Source organism: Elephantulus edwardii, unplaced genomic scaffold (genome assembly GCF_000299155.1).
Source record: "Elephantulus edwardii isolate Elephantulus edwardi_28Jun2011 unplaced genomic scaffold, EleEdw1.0 scaffold00090, whole genome shotgun sequence".
In the NCBI taxonomy this organism is placed as follows: Eukaryota; Metazoa; Chordata; class Mammalia; order Macroscelidea; family Macroscelididae; genus Elephantulus; species Elephantulus edwardii.
Genome location: NW_006399840.1, coordinates 3,895,942 through 3,914,992, shown reverse-complemented (window position 1 = coordinate 3,914,992; position 19,051 = coordinate 3,895,942). Strand labels below are relative to the sequence as shown.

At 40.1% G+C, this 19,051-nt stretch overlaps 1 protein-coding gene across 1 annotated transcript in view; it reads right to left on the bottom strand.

Annotated features, from left to right (window-relative positions):
- Positions 1 to 5,537: 5,537 nt before the first annotated feature.
- The window catches only part of PROX1 (prospero homeobox 1), a 57,204-nt gene continuing 43,690 nt past the window's right edge, over positions 5,538 to 19,051 (bottom strand). Inside the window, exon 5 of the mRNA XM_006890553.1 lies at positions 5,538 to 6,345. Coding sequence (XP_006890615.1) covers positions 6,160 to 6,345 — 186 coding nt within the window. The 3' untranslated portion in view covers positions 5,538 to 6,159. The remainder of the gene's footprint in view (positions 6,346 to 19,051) is intronic.

The window sequence follows — 19,051 nt, the reverse complement described above, 5'->3', positions numbered from 1 at the left end:
AGAAAAAAAAGAAACCTAAAAAAAATTTTGCGTTATTTATAGCTAAAAGTGGGAAAAGATTATCATGAGTTAGTAAATTTTTGATAGTACATTGCTTCCAAGTCATCTGTTATAATACTAAATCTTCATCATTTAGGTAAAGGCAAGAGAAGAAATCTGAGATGTGAGAATACACCAGCTTAATTCACTGTTGACAAATTGGAACCAATTCATATCTGACCCACCAGTGGATTTTCAGAGATTATCAAATCAAACCAGAGGAGACTGTCCATTGTTTTTCTGCAGAGCACCTGGTGGATTCGAACCACTTGATTTTGACTTGGCTGTGTACTGTCTCACAAAGCCACCATAGCTCCGTTAGAATCTTAACCCCACAGTAATTTGGACAGACACAAGGAAGGTAGAGGGGCAGCCAATTGTGTATAATAGAGCTGATGTCAAGTAAGAAAAAAAATTTCTGCAAAAGTTTCACTTTCCTGACTCAAGGATAAAAAACATGTGATTTTAAGCCAACATAAAATCAAGCCAAGTACATTTTTCAAAATCCATACAATAGGTGTTCTTGGTCTGAAACATGCTGTCTGTAATGTCTATAAAAATATGTTCTAAGAAAACTCACTGCTGTCAAGTTGGTACCAAGTCAAAGTGGCGACCCTCCACAGTTTCCAGGGCTGTAAATAACAATGGGTTTAGACTGTCCATCTTTCTCACAAGGCCCACTGAGCAATTCTATTGACCAGAGATGTACAACCTTCGCACAAATGATGTACAAAAAGGTAATTAAAGGAAAATGTCATAACTGAAATATAGGTACAAAAATAAAAGTCACACATATTCACAAAAAGCAAATGGCACTGAGCTTGTCATGTATATTTTATTTTGCACAAGCTTGCATATATACTGCACATACATTCAGTTTAAGAGAAGATGGAAGGCACACAAGGCAATTGGACTACTGTATCCTTTAAGTGGTACAAAGCAAAAAGGTCAAAGTCTGGAGAGTATACAAAAGCTTCAAACACACAAAGTAAAACCCCCTTCCCACCCACCACCCCCAACAACTCTCTTTTTTTTTTCCTGTTTTAAAATTTAGTAGCTGCCAAACTAAATTTTTACTTTTACTTTAAAATCAATTGTCTACTGCACCTTTTTATTTTCTTTTTAATATGGACAGGGAGTTTAAATTTTTTTATCATATCAATTAATATTACAGTACATCCTTGGTAATACAAAATTGTACACCTTCATCAAATAAATTAGGATAAATTAAACCAATAAATTATGCAAAGTCTTTAGAACAATAGACAACAACAAAAATCCACAATTGAAATTGCCTCTAGCTAAAAAAAAAATCAAAAATTGACTTTATCAGTTCAGTCATTGTACTATATTCAAATCAGAGGGTCTTTATTACAAAAAAAAGCTTAATAATGCTATTTACAACATATTGCTAAATAATATAAAGGCAGTGTTTTTCACGATTTGTAACTATATACATATGAGAAATGGCTGGGACAATATCAGGGGAGGTCACAAACTTTAATTCTTTAGGTAGTATTGAGACCAACCCTAAATACCATTTTTTCCCCCATAACTCTTAATTTTGAAGTGGTCATATACAATTTTAAAATACTTTATTCCTCCCCCCCATTTGGAGGAATTGAGTATTTAAAATAACAAAACTATTACATTTTCACAAAAGAAGCTAGTCTGTTTGCCACTCAGCTCCTGTTTGTGCATTTTACGTGGTGTCAGATTGAGAGGGCTCAGCTGAAAGATCCAAAGTCCAGATCCTTCCAGATCCTGTCATATTCTTAGAAGGATAATTATAAAAAGATGCAAAGGTTAAATGCCAGTTTAGATCCCAGCTTTGAAAGTGAGTATTTCAACTTTATTTCGAGAGGTGGTTCACAACCAGCAGACCGACAGAAAACTGTAATTCCTTCAACATAACATTTAAGTGCTTAATCACATAAACCAGTTACATTGTTTTAAGGGGAGCTTTTTGAAAACAATGCAGCTTATAATTCGCAAACACAGTTTTTACCAGAAGGAAACGTGTACTATTCACACCAATGAATATAATATACATGGCAAAGAGATTTTGCTGTGTACTTGAATGCACAGAGCTTCTTTCAGAGGCATCTGCAAACCACTTTTTCTCTGATGAATTTGCTTTTTGATTATGTTTGGGGGACAGCATATTTTTAAAGACCCCAAATCTTTTGCTGAATGATTTAACATTAATCTGTGGGTATGTGTCTCTGTGAGTGGGAAGGTGGACAGATGGGGAAAGGGGTTACTTATTAAAAGTCTTCATGTACTTAGAAAAGAGAAATTGCATAAATTTACAGAATCTGCATTACCCTTGCCCTTGACATCTGATGAAAGAGAAGGTTATCTTTTAAAAGTAAAGAGCAGGATTTTCAAGAATGCTTTCAACTGTCTATACAGTTGCAGTAGTGTTTCCTAATAAACTCAACAGATGTTGTGAGAATGTAGTTATTTATTAAAATCTCATGTTTTACCTAACAACAGCCATGAGGTTAAATATTTACATTGCTTTATAAAAGTTCCCCTCTTGGTTTAGTGTTGTTGTTTGTCTTGTTTTTTGTTTTGCTTTTTTAAACTTAAAAAAAATGATATTCACCCACATTCCTAGTACAGTAACAATGATTCTGCAAACATAAACCACTTTAATTAAATAATACTCTGAGGCACAAAGCAAACTTCAGGAATATGCGGGTGAACATTTCCTTAAATAATTACTACATTCTAACATCTTCCACGTTTTACCATTGAGTGTAAAATGTCCTCATCAAACAGCCAGAGATACAGTAAGAATTAAGTGTTTTGTTGTTGCAAATAGAACATTCTTTCCACAAAACATAACAAATGTTTAAAATAGGTCCTTAAATCTAGATAGGAAAAGGTAAGCTTTCCACTTCACACACACATATATATGTATATTTTACATGTGTGTATGTGTGTGCTAGTGTTATGTTCACACGTTTGCACACAGATACATAGCACATGGTATGAAATATTGCTTCTATACTACTTTTCATTAGGCTAAGAAAACACAAGATTTGCACCACAGTTACAAAAAATTGGCTTCTACAAGAATTTTCAAAACTTGAATGCTGCTCAAACAATTGAGGAAAAAAATAATTTGCGGTATCAAACTGTTCTAAAAATTCTCTTCTTCAAAAACGTATTCTCCCGCTTTGTTTTAAAAAGACACAAAATATGCATAGCTATCAACATTATGTCAAACAGCCAGAAAAAAAATCTAGTGTTTATTGCAGCTGTAGTAATTGGAAATAAAGTAAAAAAAGATGAAATCCAAAGCCACAGAAGGCACAAGAAGAACAATTGTACTTAGTGGGGTAGGAAAACAAACCAAACAAAACTGGTATTCTTGAAGGATTTTAAAAAATCCTCCCGCTGGTGCATTTTAGGTCTAGGCACACACTATAATCTCAAGTGTAGATGCAAAAATAATCTGGGGTTAGCAGAAAAGACATGGTAATGCAGTATTTCAACATGGACTTTAGACTTCTCCCCCTGTGTAAACTGTCCCTAACCCTTTACCCTCCCCTCAGGGAAAGTTACCTTTCTCCAAAGCAGCCAATTTTCTCTTAGAGTTGAGCTAACATTTGAAAGATGGCGATTTGATTTTTAACTGTTAGAAATTCAATATGAGTTTTGAGAGACAGGATTTTTTGTCTTTTCTCGATGTTTTTGGAGGCACATGACTTCATGATTTCTAAATGGAACAAACCACCAAAAAGAGCAAAAAGGTGAGCTTGTCCTCGTGATGTAATTTTCACTCTGAAATAATTTCTCTGCCTCCATGAACATTAAGAGGCTATTACTGGTAGATAAGCACATTGCTATTTGGTTGTGAACACACACTTCTGCTTAATTTGCGTATTTAAATTAGAGTGGTAGAGCCAAATAAGACTCAAAATCCATGTAAAGTCTGGAATCAATATTGAATTTGCCCCTGATCAAGAAGATACCTATCAGTCCCTCTACATGGGTGAAGGCAAACCCATGTATGGCTTTGCCTTTCTTCCTTGCAAATCACGACAAGATGTCAACATGCCTTACATGAAACAGCAAAGATGCAGATGTACACAGATATCAACAATGAGCATCATTCTTAAGTCCAGAGAACGCGACCATAGGTTGGAACTGCTTTCCCACTCTGAGCTGATTGGGTTTCATTTGTTTGACCATCTTATTCTAAGGTATTGACTCTCTTAATTTTTGTGTTTGTTTTTTTAAAAGCAACAAGAACAATCGGATCTAATGAATCTGTGCATCATGAAGGACAGAGCTAGTTGGGAGAATTTTCTGGCTTTGGTCAAGAGTGAAGGAGCTGGTACTCTAGCTCATGCCACTGTTGGCTCTGTCCACACGGCAAGAGTCGGCCAGGTTCCTGAATGATGACAGGGCATCATAGGACTGCACAGTTTAATTTAAAGTCAGCAGGTTTTAAGGCTTTGTGCTGACAATAATTGTATTCATACATTCCTGTCCATCAGCAGAATTTGTAAATGATGTTAAATTGCAGTGAGTGGGTCAGCTAGTTAGTCACATGGGTCAACGTGCAGTTCTCCAAAGTCAAATGTAATTTAAAAAAAAAATCAAGGAAATAAAAAAGATTTCTGTTTTCTATGCTCTAAATACCAGATTTGTTACTGTGTTGTTTTAGAAGGTGGACGTTAAAATTATCCCAGGGGAGGGCGTGGCTTGAAAACCACTGTTAGAATGAACAATGAATTCTTACTGCATCTACATGCAAAAACCCATCTAAGAAAATGACAAGTGTGAATGTCGTAAGATGTCATAAAAAGCAAGTATAGGATCTCGTATATCTTTTATAAACTGAGAAAAAGGGATTAAAAAAAGAGGAGAACCATTGAAGAAAGCATAAAATAGCAGCTGGCTTTCCTATGTGTGCTCAAATTGTGTCTTTTGAGTTAACCCCAAATTGTCCTATGCGATATACTCTTCTCATGTTTTGGTCAATACTAGCTTTCTGAATTAGAAGAGACTTGCTTTAAAATGCTGTACCTAAAACGAAGAAACGATTAATCAGACTGTCACCACTTTGAATACCCATCAGTGTTGTGTGGAATTGTTTATGAAAATAGGTCATTCTCATATGTGCTCCTCTTAGGAGGTGAAGATCAAGTCAGCCAACAGCTGTCAGCAAACTTTGAGTGTAGGCAGGAATTGTACGGTCAAAATGAAATTTTTCTTTCTTCCTTATTTAGAAAAGAATTCAGAAAATAGTGTTAAATATCAAGCAGAAATAATAATTCTTTTAAGTATATAAACCAAGAATAAAGTTAAAATTTATATACCAAGCAAGATGAGGGTAAATAGAAATAACATTTTAGAGATTTCCTTAGAGAAGTTTGCTTGGTGGCCAAAAAGACCATGGATGAATTTCTTTCCAGTGGGAAGAGATGCTACCAGTTTGGGGTGTCTAAAGGTTTGATAGGTAAAGATCATTCTTTTTAAATTTGGTCCTTTAGGGTCCTTTTGGCAAATGACTTGTTCATCTGCCACTGACATCACTTGGAAACATGTAAGAAAACTCAACTTGGTGAGTTCAAAACCAAACAACACATTTACAATACGAAGTGGTTTCCACTGAATTTTTAGACCTTCTTGGCAATAAAATGATGAGACACATCACCATCAAATTGTGCTGTGTCATTGGGTTCCCTTCAGCCAACTGCCATTTGCAATAAACCATCATCAATCAAGCAGAGGCATGTTCAACAAATGCCTTTCCTTGCTGATAACTTACACACACACTGACATTCCTTTTCCCTGAAAATAACCCATTTTAAGTCTCCAAATGTTAAGGGCCTTGGGCAAAAAAGAAAATAATGATGGAAAGAAAAACAAACAAACCATAAACCACAACCAAACCCATCCACTTGCAATGGAAAACAAGAGAAAATGAAAAATTAAGAGAAGGATTTACCAGCTGACTTCATAACATATCCATGCCTCCCATACATATATATGTATATGTATATATATATATATGAACTCAAATTTTAGACACATATAACATAGGCATCCAAAGGAGATTGCTACTATTCATACATTCAAATAGAGTTGTTTAAATTTCTACTCATGAAGCAGCTCTTGTAGGCAGTTCGGGGATTTGAAAATCTCAGGGACTTCACTATCCAGCTTGCAGATGACCTTGTATATGGCCTTCTTCCAGGAAGGATCAACATCTTTGCCTGCAATAATGGCATTGAAAAACTCCCGTAACGTGATCTGCGCAACTTCCAGGAACCTCTCTGGAACCTGCTGATACAAGGAGACAATGGCATTAATAAAGTTTTCAGTTTCAAGTCTCCAGTTCTTCAAAGGCAACTGAGCTAAGTTTTTCTTTCAGAAAGGGGCTTACATAGCACCTGCATTTTCTAAAAATGGCCTGCCTCTATTCTCTTATGTAAAGTTGTTATATATAGCAGCATTGTAATGTGGAGTTGACAGCTTTGTAGGGTTTCAGAAAGAGACTTCTGCTAAAGGCTTATTGACAATATAAGAAATCTAGTGTGAATATTAGAATAAAGAAAAGGGGATGCATTTATTGGGATTTTTCACTTCACTGTTGTTCCAACTCTTCAGTTGGAACTGATGTATGGCTGACCCTCCAGTGAGATTTCAGAAGCTGTAAACTGCATGGCGAAAGACTGTTCCATCTTTCTCATGAAAAACAGCTAGTGGATTCGAACCTCTTATCCTTGGTTCGGCAGCCTAATTCCCTAGCACTGATCAATCAGAGCTCTCTAGTCACTTCATTAGAGAAGCATAGTCCAGGAGAAAGTGTACTACTCACTTTTGGCATTTGAATAATGTTTTCTTTGTGATTTCCATGATGAAAACAAAAAAAGTAAAAGACTAAATGATTGGGTTTAAATAGAAACAAAATCCACACTTCAGGGAACTCTGGTGACTAAGCAGTAAGAAGATGTACAGTCAGCCCAAAATGCATGTGGTTCAGACCTAAGAGCCACTCCTTGGGAGCAAGATGAACAACCTCCTCTTGAATAATTTACAGCTTCTGGGAACCTGTCAGTCATGTCAGATGGAGGGTCAGCTATGACAGTCACTTCTGACTCGACAGTACATAGTACAAAATGTACACTTTAAATAAAACACTCCAAAAGTTTCTAAAAAATTTTTTTTGTTGCCTGATTGAGAGCCCAAATGCTTAAATGTATGTTGTTGTTGTTGTTATGTGCCGTCGAGTCGCCTGCGACTCATAACGACCCTATGTACAACAGCCCTAAACTCCACTCTGTCCTGTGCCAATCGCACTGTCTCTGACACTCCCATCCCAATTATCCCAGTCACTGAATCAATCCACCTCATAGAGGGCCTTCCTCTCCTGCGCCATCCCTCCACCCTCCCAAGCATGATGTCCCTCTCTAAGGACCGGTCTCTCCTCACAACATGTCCAAAGTAAGTTAGACGGAGCCTCAGAATCCGTGCCTCCAAGGAGCCACCCAGTTTAACCCTCTCACTGACACTAAAGTTAACTCCGCAACAAGGGATATACCTTTAACTTGCTGGTCTAATACTTCTCTAAATCTGAACATTCACATTGAGGCAGACTAGGAAGAAGGATTGGCCATCCACTTCTGAAATAGCAGGCCTTTGAAAACCCTAACCTACGTACCCTTAAATGTATAGTAAAGAAAATTATTGATAATTCAGAAAATAGAAAATTTCTACTGAATCCTATAATACAACATGAGAAAATACTTTCTCTTGAGATGAGAAGAGTTCCATGAAAGTGATTTATATTGTTAGAAAGATATTTTAAAAAACTAACATTTACTGAGTGCTTACTATGTGTCGGGCACAGTATTCAGTACTGAAAATGAATTGTCATTCCCTTCTCTCAGCATCTCCATGAGGTAAATGCTTTTATTATCTCCATTCTCCAGTGAGAAAATTGAGGCTCAGGAGGACAAGAGAATTGTTCAAGGTCACTGTATTCCTAAGACAAACATCACTTAAATATTCCTTTCAGAATACCCCCCTTTGTTAAGTCTTTTCTTCTACAACAACTTATGAGTATGCCCTCTTAATTGTTTATTTCATAGTCTTGACCTCTTGACTTGAAAGCAGTACCTCTTGACGTGTTTATTAAGTATTCTTTGAAAGTAATACACAGTAGAGCAAAGCCTGCCTTTCCACACACCAAAGTAATAAGATTCATAGAGTCATTCTGCAACTCATATTCTTGCAAGTACACGATGACACTGGATAGGTTTATGTTAGTGCAGCAGTTACGCATTAATAACGTTTTATTTTCACATTAACTGCAGACAACATGAAAAAAGTAAAAGCCTTGTAGTGTACATGTAGAAAGATCTATACAGATGAAAGAGGTGAAAAAATTTTCTGCTCAGTTCCAACATGCTATTCCCTTAAGCTGAAGGGAGATGCTGTCATGCTGAACATACTCAATTCTTCTCTACCCACTTTTTCTCAGTTGTCGTGATGGATCGTTTTTATGCTAACAATGGCCTAGAGACAAGAACCTGTGCTGCAATCCCAAAGGCAGGAGCAAATCTACCAGCTGCTCTGAGGGACAAGGATGGACAATCTCTTCCCGGGATTTACTGCCTCTGAAAACTTGTGGTCAGCTATGAGTCAGTTCCGATTGGATTGCACACAATAACAGCATCATTAACAGAAACTAGAAGGATTGCTAGACACCTTTGCTTGAACTTTAAACCTGCAGAAAGACATTCATTGTTCCCTATGGCAGTCATTTATTCCTCTCTTACTAAGAAACTCAGTAACTCTTCAGGGTTAAAAAAAAAAAAAGAGTTCCCCAACTGGAACCAACAGAGTCTGTGGAGAGTGAGAATACTGAGTAGCTCCTCCAAAAGATGGAGCTCCAACTCAGAGTAACCCCAAGTGTGTTAGAGCAGATCTATGTTCCATAAGGCTCTCCGAATGGTTGATTCTTTGGGGACTTGATTGTGAGGTCTTTGTTCTGAGTGAATGATTAGAATCTCCAAGCTTTCTTTCAACTAGCAGCCAAGAACTTTTAACCAATGGGTCCACCTGGAAAATAAAAGCTCAGCCTTGTCCTTTCCTGCCCCTCATTCACAGACACACACCGTACCAGCCATTTCCAGGCAACAACTGGCCTAGATGTACATTCCCTGGAGCTCTGGCGACGGGAGCTCTGGTGGTCCTGTCTCTGGGGCTCTCCACCAGAGGATTCTCAGGAGCAGGGTGAACAAGCTCCTCCTGTGGGATCCACAACTTCAGAAGTCCGCTGGAGGGGCAGCTACGGATCCGTCAGTTCAGACTCCATAGCAATGAGTTTGTGTTTTATAAGGCGGGAAGGGGTTGGGAAAGAAGTGAGCTCCCCCTCAGCTGATATTAGTCATTAAGTGGTGTTTTGTAGTAACTTCCCTCTGCTCACTAAATATAATCTCTCATTTTATTGAAAAGGGTGTTATTGAGGAAGAGAATCTGACAAGACAATGTCTTTATTGTATACTATTGCAGGGCAACTATCTCCTTTAACTATTTCAACAGGGAGCTGTTAGCCAAAATGCTGCAGAAACATACCATGGCCATTTCTACCACAAATATATGGAGCAAGATGGCTTTTCCTGCCACTGGCAACAGAGCCGTGAGGGAAGCCAGAGTTTCCCCAACAAGGCCCCTGTGGCACTTTGAAGTGCAGAGCTTGTGTGCAGTTGCTCCTCAGGACACCAAGCAAAACCGGATGTCTCAAGCACTCAAAGGATACACTTCTGTGGCCCCAAAAAGGCTAAATCACCCAAGGTCAAGGGAGAGGGGCACTGTCTGCCTAGGGACTTAAATCCAGAACAGCATCATCTTCAGAAAAAAAAATGGGAAGAAGAATTAAGATTTGTCTGAGAACAAGTCAAAGTAACTTCTTTGGGGCATCCAAGCAGCTTGCACTGTCTTGTTCTTATCATTCACTATGTTTATGAATGGTGTTTAGTGATTTTTTTTTGGCTACTTAATATGTTGTTGTTATGTGCCGTCGAGTCGTTTGCGACTCATAGCAACCCTATGTACAACAGCCCTAAACCCTGCTCTATCCTGTGCCAATCGCATTGCCTCTGACACACCCATCCCGATTACCCCAGTCACTGAATCAATCCACCTCATAGAGGGTCTTCCCCTCCTGTGCTGTCCCTCTACTCTACCCAGCATGATGTCCCTCTCCAAGGACCCGTCCCTCCTTACAACATGTCCAAAGTATGTCAGACGAAGCCCCAGAATCCTTGCCTCCAAGGAGTAGCCTGGTTTAACCCTCTCTAGGATGAATCTGTTTGTTTTCTTGGCAGTCCATGGTACATTCAATACTCCAGCACCACAGCTCAAAGGCGTCACTTCTCCTTCTATCCTCTTCTATCCAACTCTCTGATGCATAACAAGCGATTGCAAAAACAATGGCCTGTATCAGGTGGACCTTAGTTTCCAGAGAGACACCGTTGCTCTTGAGCACTTTAGAGAGGTCCCTAACCGCAGACTTTCCCATTGCAATACGTTTTTTTATTTCCTGGCTGCTGGTGCCAAGAGTGTTGACTGTGGAGCCAAGCAAACTGAAGCTGTGATCAATCTCAATCTCTTCGCCATCCATCCTGATGCTACTGATTGGTCCAGTGGTGAGAATCATATAGAGTAGCCCAAAAAGGCTGCAAGGTGGGATCAGTCCTTGGAGAAGGATGTCATGCTTGGGAGAGTGGAGGGACAGCGCAGAAGAGGAAGACCCTTGATGAGATGGATTGACTCAGTTACTGTGGTAATAGGGGTAGGTGTGTCAGAGATAGTGAGATTGGCACAGGATAGAGCAGGGTTTAGGGTTTTTGTACATAAGGGTCGCTATGCGTCACAGGCAACTCGACGGCATATAACAACAACTACAACAACAATATAGAGTGTGTAGCACCTATTATTATTATTTGTATCTTGATGTTATTTAACTTTTCACTTGACTCTCTCTAGGTTCTGTCAACTTATCATAAGACATCTTTGGGTAAGAAACCACTGATTTCTATTCTGTGTCTTCCCCACAATGCCTAGCGGAATATAATTTCCATTGTTATTGTTAGCTGCTGTTAAATTGGTAATCCAATCCACAAAAGGACAAAATGCTGCGCATTCCTGTGCCCTCCCCAGGACCGAGTGCCAAACGGTTGCTGTGACACATCCCGTTTTCAGTGAATGAGGTTCAAAAGTAAGTCCCCGGATATTTCTCCCTCATCCTCTTTAGTCTGGAAGCTCCAGTGACACCTATTGAGCCATCACAGCAACCCACACACCTTTTCCAAAAGACAACCATGCAATTCATAGGCTTGACATCACATCCAATCTTCCACATGGAAGGGGCAATTCCAGCACCAAAACACCACAGCCCATATCTCTTTTGCATAAACACTTGCTAAAAAGATCACAATGCAATTCTGCCTTTACTCCACATTATCAGAGTCACATAATGGTGTCACTAAGGGTCAGTGCCCCCTGGGAGACACCTCAGGGCTTCCCCACCCTCCATGGGTTTTCTCCTATCCCAGTAAAGCTTATTATGAATTTAAATTGTAACATGTGCTAAGGACAGTTAGTAATTTCTCAAATGTTGTATTTTCTTAGATTATAGATACACTAAAAATAAAATCAGTAAAAATAAAATCAATTTAAAAATCAATAAAAATAAAAAGTAGAGCCATAGTTAAAGAATATGAGTACTAATAAAATGGTCAGCAGGTCAAACCCAACAGCCACTTTGAAGGGGAAAGACAGGGATGTCAGCTTCCATCAAGACTTAACAACTTTGGAAATTCTGGGGGGTAGTTCTAGTCTCTCCTACAAGGTGGGTAAGAATGAACGTTAGACAGGCTGGCAATAATAAATTTTTTTTTATAACACCACTCTACAATCAATGGCAACATCACTCGCACAACATTATTAGCAATTGAGCTAAGTCTTCCCCCTCATCCTTTCTCTCCTACTTTTTTCAACAAAGTTATTGATAGAGGTTCACAAAGTCAAGCACAGAATCAGTTAACTGGAAAACCTGAAGAAACACTGAGAGTAAAAACATTCTAGTGATGGAAACAGTAGCACATGTTTGTAGGACATGCAGATGAAATAATGTGATCTAAAGTACCATTGCAATTGGACAAAAACAACAACAACAACAACAATAATAATAATAATAATAATAATAATAAACAACTCTGCCTGGATTGCATTGGAAAATTCAAAAGTTAAATCAGCATAGAGCTTTAGTCTTGCCAGGATACTGATACATGTAAAGCCAGGTTCATGAAAAATGTTTTTGTTGTTATAAGTAACCAGAGAGAAAATTTTATTATAAATATGTGAAATTTCTACTGAGACACTGCACAAAAATTTTATTGGCAGTTGTTTGGTGTCATCCTCTCTGATACTGTCACTCAATGTGGTCTGTACCTTTCTTACTGTCTGAGTTAGAGCACTATGTGACACTTCAGAGTCTCCCCTCAATACATAAACAAAGACATGTAAAATAATGATAAGATGGAAGTTGATTCGGAGAGTTGGAACAGATCTCAGAAAGCACTATTTTATAAAGAAGCTAAGACTCAGGAAAGGGAGCTCTGATGGCCTAGAAGCTGCACTGCAATCTTGAAGACGCCAGTACGAGGCCACCCGCTGCTCTGTGGGAGAAGGATTTCCCGGGGAATTAACTGCTTCTGAAAACCAGCCAGAGGGTCAGCTATGGGCCAGTTCCAACTCTACGGTACACAACAGCAACAAGAAGACTTATCAATGAACCTGTGCAAGGTCTTTCTAGTGAATTAGGCTGGCTCTCTTTTAATGCCTTTTCAGCAGTTTCTACTGCTATGATATGAGACCTCGCCAAGCTGTGGTTCTGTGCTCTGGAGAAACCACAGAGGGGCTGTAGCTGTTGTGTGCCTCCCATTTGAGTCTGGTTCATTTCGACCCCATAAGACTGAGTGGAACTACCCATAAAGTTTCCTAGGCTATACTCTTTCTGTAATGTAGATCACTAGGCTTTCTCCCCAAAGATCCACAGAGTGGGCTTAAACCTCTGACCTTCCAATTAGCAGCAGAGTGCTTAACTACTGTGCCACCAGGGCTCCTTACAGAAGGGCTAGCAAGAGAAGATTAGCCATCTTTCTCCCGTGGAGCTGCTAATGGAGTCAAACCACCAGAGAAGTATGGCCTTCAGGTGGCAGTGCAGTCCCCTCTGGCCACCATCAGAGCTCCCCAAAACAACTGGGAATGGTGTAAAGGATGCCTGGGAGGAGGCTTTTACTATCTGGTTATGTTTGAGAAAGTATCAGCTTTAGCTGAACGAAATGAAACGGTGAGCTAACTGACTCTTGTGTTTTCACCTTGAGACAATACTCATGCAAGGGCCTGGGCTGGATAAAAGAAAGGAGATCCTTTAAGACTGGAACAACAATCTTCACTATGGCTGCAGATGAGGTCCACTGTTGGCCAGACAATGATCTTCCAAGACGTTGCCAATGTATTCCATCCATGGGTAGAAATACTACCCAGGAAAAATACTAGCCCCTTCCTTCTCTGCTTACAAACATCTCTCATCTCCTTTAACAGCATAAGAAGGGGGTCTTTCTTAATTTTTCAGAGGTGGGAATAGGTAGGCCTCAGAATTCAAGCTTTTGCAAATGAAGTTGTCCATACTTTTCTGGACTTCTTCGCACCTAATGGCTTTCCAATCACTAATAAACATCTGCAGAAAATCCCTTAGTGACAAGTAATCCCTTATCTGGGTTTCTTTTAATAGAACTCAACAATCTGCAGAATGAACCCCAGGGTATCTCCTCAGCATCAGGTGGCAACAGTCAATCAAGTCCCTGGAATGCAAGACAATACAAGCTGCTGGGGGGTGGAGGGGAGACCAGGAGGGAGGGCATGCCTTTCGGCTTGTGGCTTGTCGCAGGGGAAAAAAAACAAAAGGCTTCCAAAGTCTCTGGCTTGAACTTTGAAGCTATTGTGGAGAGTGGAAACTTTGCCTGGACAAACGCACCCCAGTAAGGGCACATTACCCTGAACGGTCTTACCCTTCTTTACCTTGATGTTTGAAAAGCAACACCAGAGTCATGAGGCGCTGAAAGGCACCCATAAATCTGAATGCAGCTTTCGCCATCTATTTGTTTCATCACAATCATTTGTACTTGCATCTCCTCAGAGTGAAGGCAGGTCCTGCAGACTTCAGTGCCAGGGGAGAATGGGAGATGTCTTCAAGTCACCTCTGAAAGTGACTGTGCAGGGTGGGTGGCCATTTCTTTATCCTTTTGTTATCACAATTATTATTATTATTATTAGAATGAGTGGCAAAGACACATTTTTTTTTGCCCGTCTTCCTCCTCCTCTTCCTAGTTGCTTTACCTTCAAGGATGATTTGTTTTATTAAACTGACAGTCCCTAGCCTCTGCAGTACATAATAAAAGCCTGACATAGCAGGCTGCCTGCCTTCTGTGTCCTGCAGATACTCATCATAAGTGTCAGGACATACCAAGGTTAGCGGTCACTGCAAGTGTGCTCGCTGGCCCAAACCTTGCCAAACGCACTTGGCAGCTGAATGAATGTCACAGAGAATAGAAGGGGAATTACAAAGGTTAAAAAGAAGACAGCCTCTCCTATTTTCTGGAGACAGAGAAGCTGATTTTTCACACCTCTGAAATAGCTGCAAGCCCATTCACTGGCTTTTTGCAGGGCACATAGAGCTTACCCATTGCACGGTACTGGACAGACACCCCGACAGCCTGAATTTCCTTTAGAAAGTCACACTAACCTAATCGTGCAACACTCCACCACAAAAATGATTTTTACTAAAATGGATGAGGAACAATCCAGGCATAGATCTTTCACTCTAGCTACTGGCCAATAACCAAAAGTTCAAATGACTTACCAGGTTTATCAGAAGCCTGCTGTGTTTTAAGGGAAACATCTTTTCAGGACATGTTTGAAATGATTTTTCCCCCTCCCAAACTTACTTTATCAAACAAATTGAAAAAGGAAACATATGTGCATGCAGGGCTAGCTAATTGATGGAAAAGTAAAATCTTCGCTGTTGTTTGGTGAAACAGTTTGTGTGAGGGTTTCCTTTCTTCTTCTGTATCTATCCCCCCCCCTTTAATACTATAAAAGGGCAATAAAATGCTGACTGTAAGAAGACAATGTCAAGGAGAAAAGGGTATTGGTATTTTGGATACTCTTCACTGCTCGCCTTGGAGAGAGAGTTATTCTTGTCACAAACCCTTTTGTCTGCATCTGCTGACTGCTTGCCTGTAGCCAGCAGCATACTTTAACTGTTTTGTCACCTCCTAACATCACATGCATCAGCTGTTGGGCTTTTGTTACGGGTATTGTAGAACTAATCCGCTGTGGCTGTTCTACTGTGCAGTAAATAAAACAGAAACGGGCTTCTCAGACAATTTTGCATGAATATTTCAGATGGCTTTTACAACTCTGATTCACAAAACCAAATAAATAAATAAATAACTGCCCCACTCCCCACTCCCTCCAGCTCCTACCCACACACGGAAACAAAACCCCTCAAACTAGACCCAGATGCCTCCAAGTCAACGGCATTGAAGGCACTGACTTGAGCCTTAGTGCTATTGTTCCAGTCAAGTTGAAAGAGCAGAGCTCCCTGAACTTCAGCACCGTGGTGGTCATAGTTACAGTGAGGCGGAAACATTCTGAGATGCTGCACACACATTGGAAGTAGGGCTCTGGAAACTGAGGAGAGAGTTTTTATCCTTGGGCTACCTTTTAAGAAAATGAGTTCGCTGCTGCAGAAATTATATATGGTTTGAGCTACCTTGTCAAATTGTCTTTGTTACCTCCATCTGCATTTTCTTCCCTTTCACTCATTTGAAAAAGACCACGGGAGATGGATGTGCACCTGTTTAGTGCATCCCGGGACCTTTTCTAGAATGTTTCATCTACACAGGAGCATGGGAGGAAAAATCAAACTTCAGGCTGACTTCTCTAAACTTACTTTACGACATAAGCTGCCTGGTAATACAAACAATGCACTGATTGTATATAACAAGGCAAGGTTTTGCTTTGAGGGTTTTTGGTTTTGACTTGGTTTGTTTTGTTTTTTCCTAGATGACTTCTACTTGCCTTTGAAGAGATTGAGGAGGAAAAGGGCATTTGCACGTGTGCACACACAAAGATCCTGGGAGCTGAGGCAAACAGTTGAAGTACTTTCCCCAGCATTCATTCACCCTGGTGTGTTCATGATGGCTCTAAACAAACTCTCCCTTCCCTGCTGTTTGTTAAGTAAATATTGATCAAGGAGAGACATATCTCCTGACAGCAGTGGCACAAGCTGGGGAATTACACTGCAGACAGAGTGGACTTAAATGGATAAACTCAGATGCTTTAGTAACTCCTCATGGAGATTATCTGACAGAAAGGCAAGAAGAAATACATTATGGCTGCTCCACTCCACTGTCTTGCTCTCAATGAACTTTACAGCCAGAGGCATTAAAGAACCACACAGCAGAGGGCCGTGATGGCAAGACACTACGACAAGCTACAACGACTTCCTTTGCCATGGCACATGCACAGATCCTAGCTGTAAAGTTGGGGGCTAACAGACCTTTGAGAAAAGCAAACAAGAGACAGTGAAAATAAAATTATCTTCCAAAGCCCTCTCACTACAGTGAAGGATCAAATGAGAAGCCAACATGAAGTGGGCTTTGGTGGGGTGGGGAGGATGAGGCATCATCCACATGGAAGGAGGTGGTTTGAAGCTTTTTCAAAGAGTCTTATGTTCTGGTGATGTTCAAAGTGCTCCATAAATACAATGGGCAAAACCTTATTTTGAGAGGTGCTCTGGGGTCGAGGAAGTGTGCTTGAGCAATCTTAGTGGCTGAGTCAACAAGTTGCAAAAAGTCACTTTAAGTTTCTCAAGTCTTATTTTGATCATTTCATGATTGTAACTCAAGTCCTTGCCTTCCGCCCTATCAGGAGCTGAAGGAATGTGTACACTTTGCTGAGGAGGTTGGTTTTTTTAAGTCATTTGGATAACACTGATTAAGTTCTGTGTATGCGACCCTGAGCATTGTGGTCGAAGAGCAAGGTGTTCTAGTTAGAGTTCCTGGTGAATGTGAGTAAGTGGTGCATCAGTGTTACTGAGGTATCAGTGAGGTGCTCACATCTGTGTTGAGGAGGAGGCGCGTAGGCCAAGTGTTAATAGCTGAGAAGCGAGCTTCCAGCAAACAAGGCAGAGGACAGTGCTGTGGCAGTGACCAGGCTGAGGATTGGAGTCTCTTTGGTACTGATGCTCTGAGTGTCATTCAGCATTTGGAGACCTTAACAGCTAAGATTAGCCCAATGCCAGTGCAGCTTTAGTCCCTGAGAGCAGGCTCACTTCCTACAAATATGTTTCACTACTTAAATATGTGCAAAGTCAATGCTTATAGGAAGTAATTGTAATTCAAGGCTATCTGTAAAAAAAAAAAAAAATAAATGTTTCCTTGGTGTAAGCAAAGGAACACATGGCAATAACAGTCTGTACCTTTTTTTTTTTTAACAAAGCTTCAGAAGAACAATGTCCTGTTGAGCAAAATTCAGTAGCATTCTGTAAACATTAATTTAAGGAAATCAATAGACTCAGTGAGCTAAAGCCATATTGCAAGATAAACTGGCCAGAGTGCCACTTTGTCAAATAGATTTTCGGTTTCTCAGCTAGATAAAGACAGTTTCAAAAAGGGACAAACGTGTTGCAACCAAGGTTTGAAAAGTATGTGGCCTTCACACAGTCTACTCATTTCTACCACAGAGCTGGATAAACATACTTGAAAAATAAGGTTGGATTTAGAATTTATTTTGCTTTCAAATTTTATGTACAGTAGGTTTCTTGGTTGTCTCAGAGGAAATGAATAAACTTTACGAGTTTGGAATCCAAAGTATAGTCAGGACAAGGAGTTAAAATGTCTTGAGAAAGAGAACTTTGGGGAACTTTGGGGCCATCTGAGATGCTACTTAACTTTAATAAAGAAAGCGAGAAAGACATCTTTACTCCTGTCGACCTGACTTTCTTGTCAGAAAGCAACCCACTTTCTTGTCAAAATCCAAACTCTCTAGTGAGTTTGGAATCAGGTTTCAGCTGCTGGACGTGGTTCCAGTTCCTTCTTTGCTTATTAATATGGCTCAGGTGTGTGTGGGAAGCAAGGCAGGGAAGGGCCTCCAAGGGGGTGACCCACACAGTGGCTGACTAAAAGAGATGGACAGACAATAAAAAAGTAGGCAAAGAAAAGCATCTTGTCCAGGGTGTCACCACAGCAGACACAGAGCGTCAGCTTGTGATGTGCACGTGCTCATGTGAGAACAAGAACAACAGCCATCCAGTTGACGCCAACCTGTGACCTCACACGTGTGTCAACAAAACTGTGCTCTGCAGGGCAGCCAAGAGCTCAATTTTCCAAAAAGATCCTCAGGCCTTTCTTCGGAGGCATGTCCAGGTGGATTTGAACCACCAAGGTCTTGGCTAAGAGCAGAATGGTTAATTATTTGCAACTTTCAGGGATGCTTCTTCCAAAGTAAACAGCTTAAGCTCTACCAGTGCCATGCCAGCCATTATAAATATCAGAAGAGTAGCAACCAGAGATGATTCAGTGGACAGGAGGAAATGGAATGAAAAGAATAGACATTCACAGGGAAACAGCCAAGGAGAGAGGGGGCTTTTGCTTTGAATGGGATACTCATGAAAACGGCTCACAGGAACTGGACTTTGGACTCAATGAGGGAATGGAGCTGTTACCGGCCCTCACCTGGGCATGAATTAAGGGCACTCCCTGAGAGTCAGCTCTTTTTTCCTCACCTGAAAGTATTTGAAATACAGGATTCACAGCAAAAGTTATATACCTTTTAGATGCTAGTTAAAGTATTTACCAATAAAATTGCATAGCATTCTAAAAGTGCAAAATGGGACCATTTGTGACTT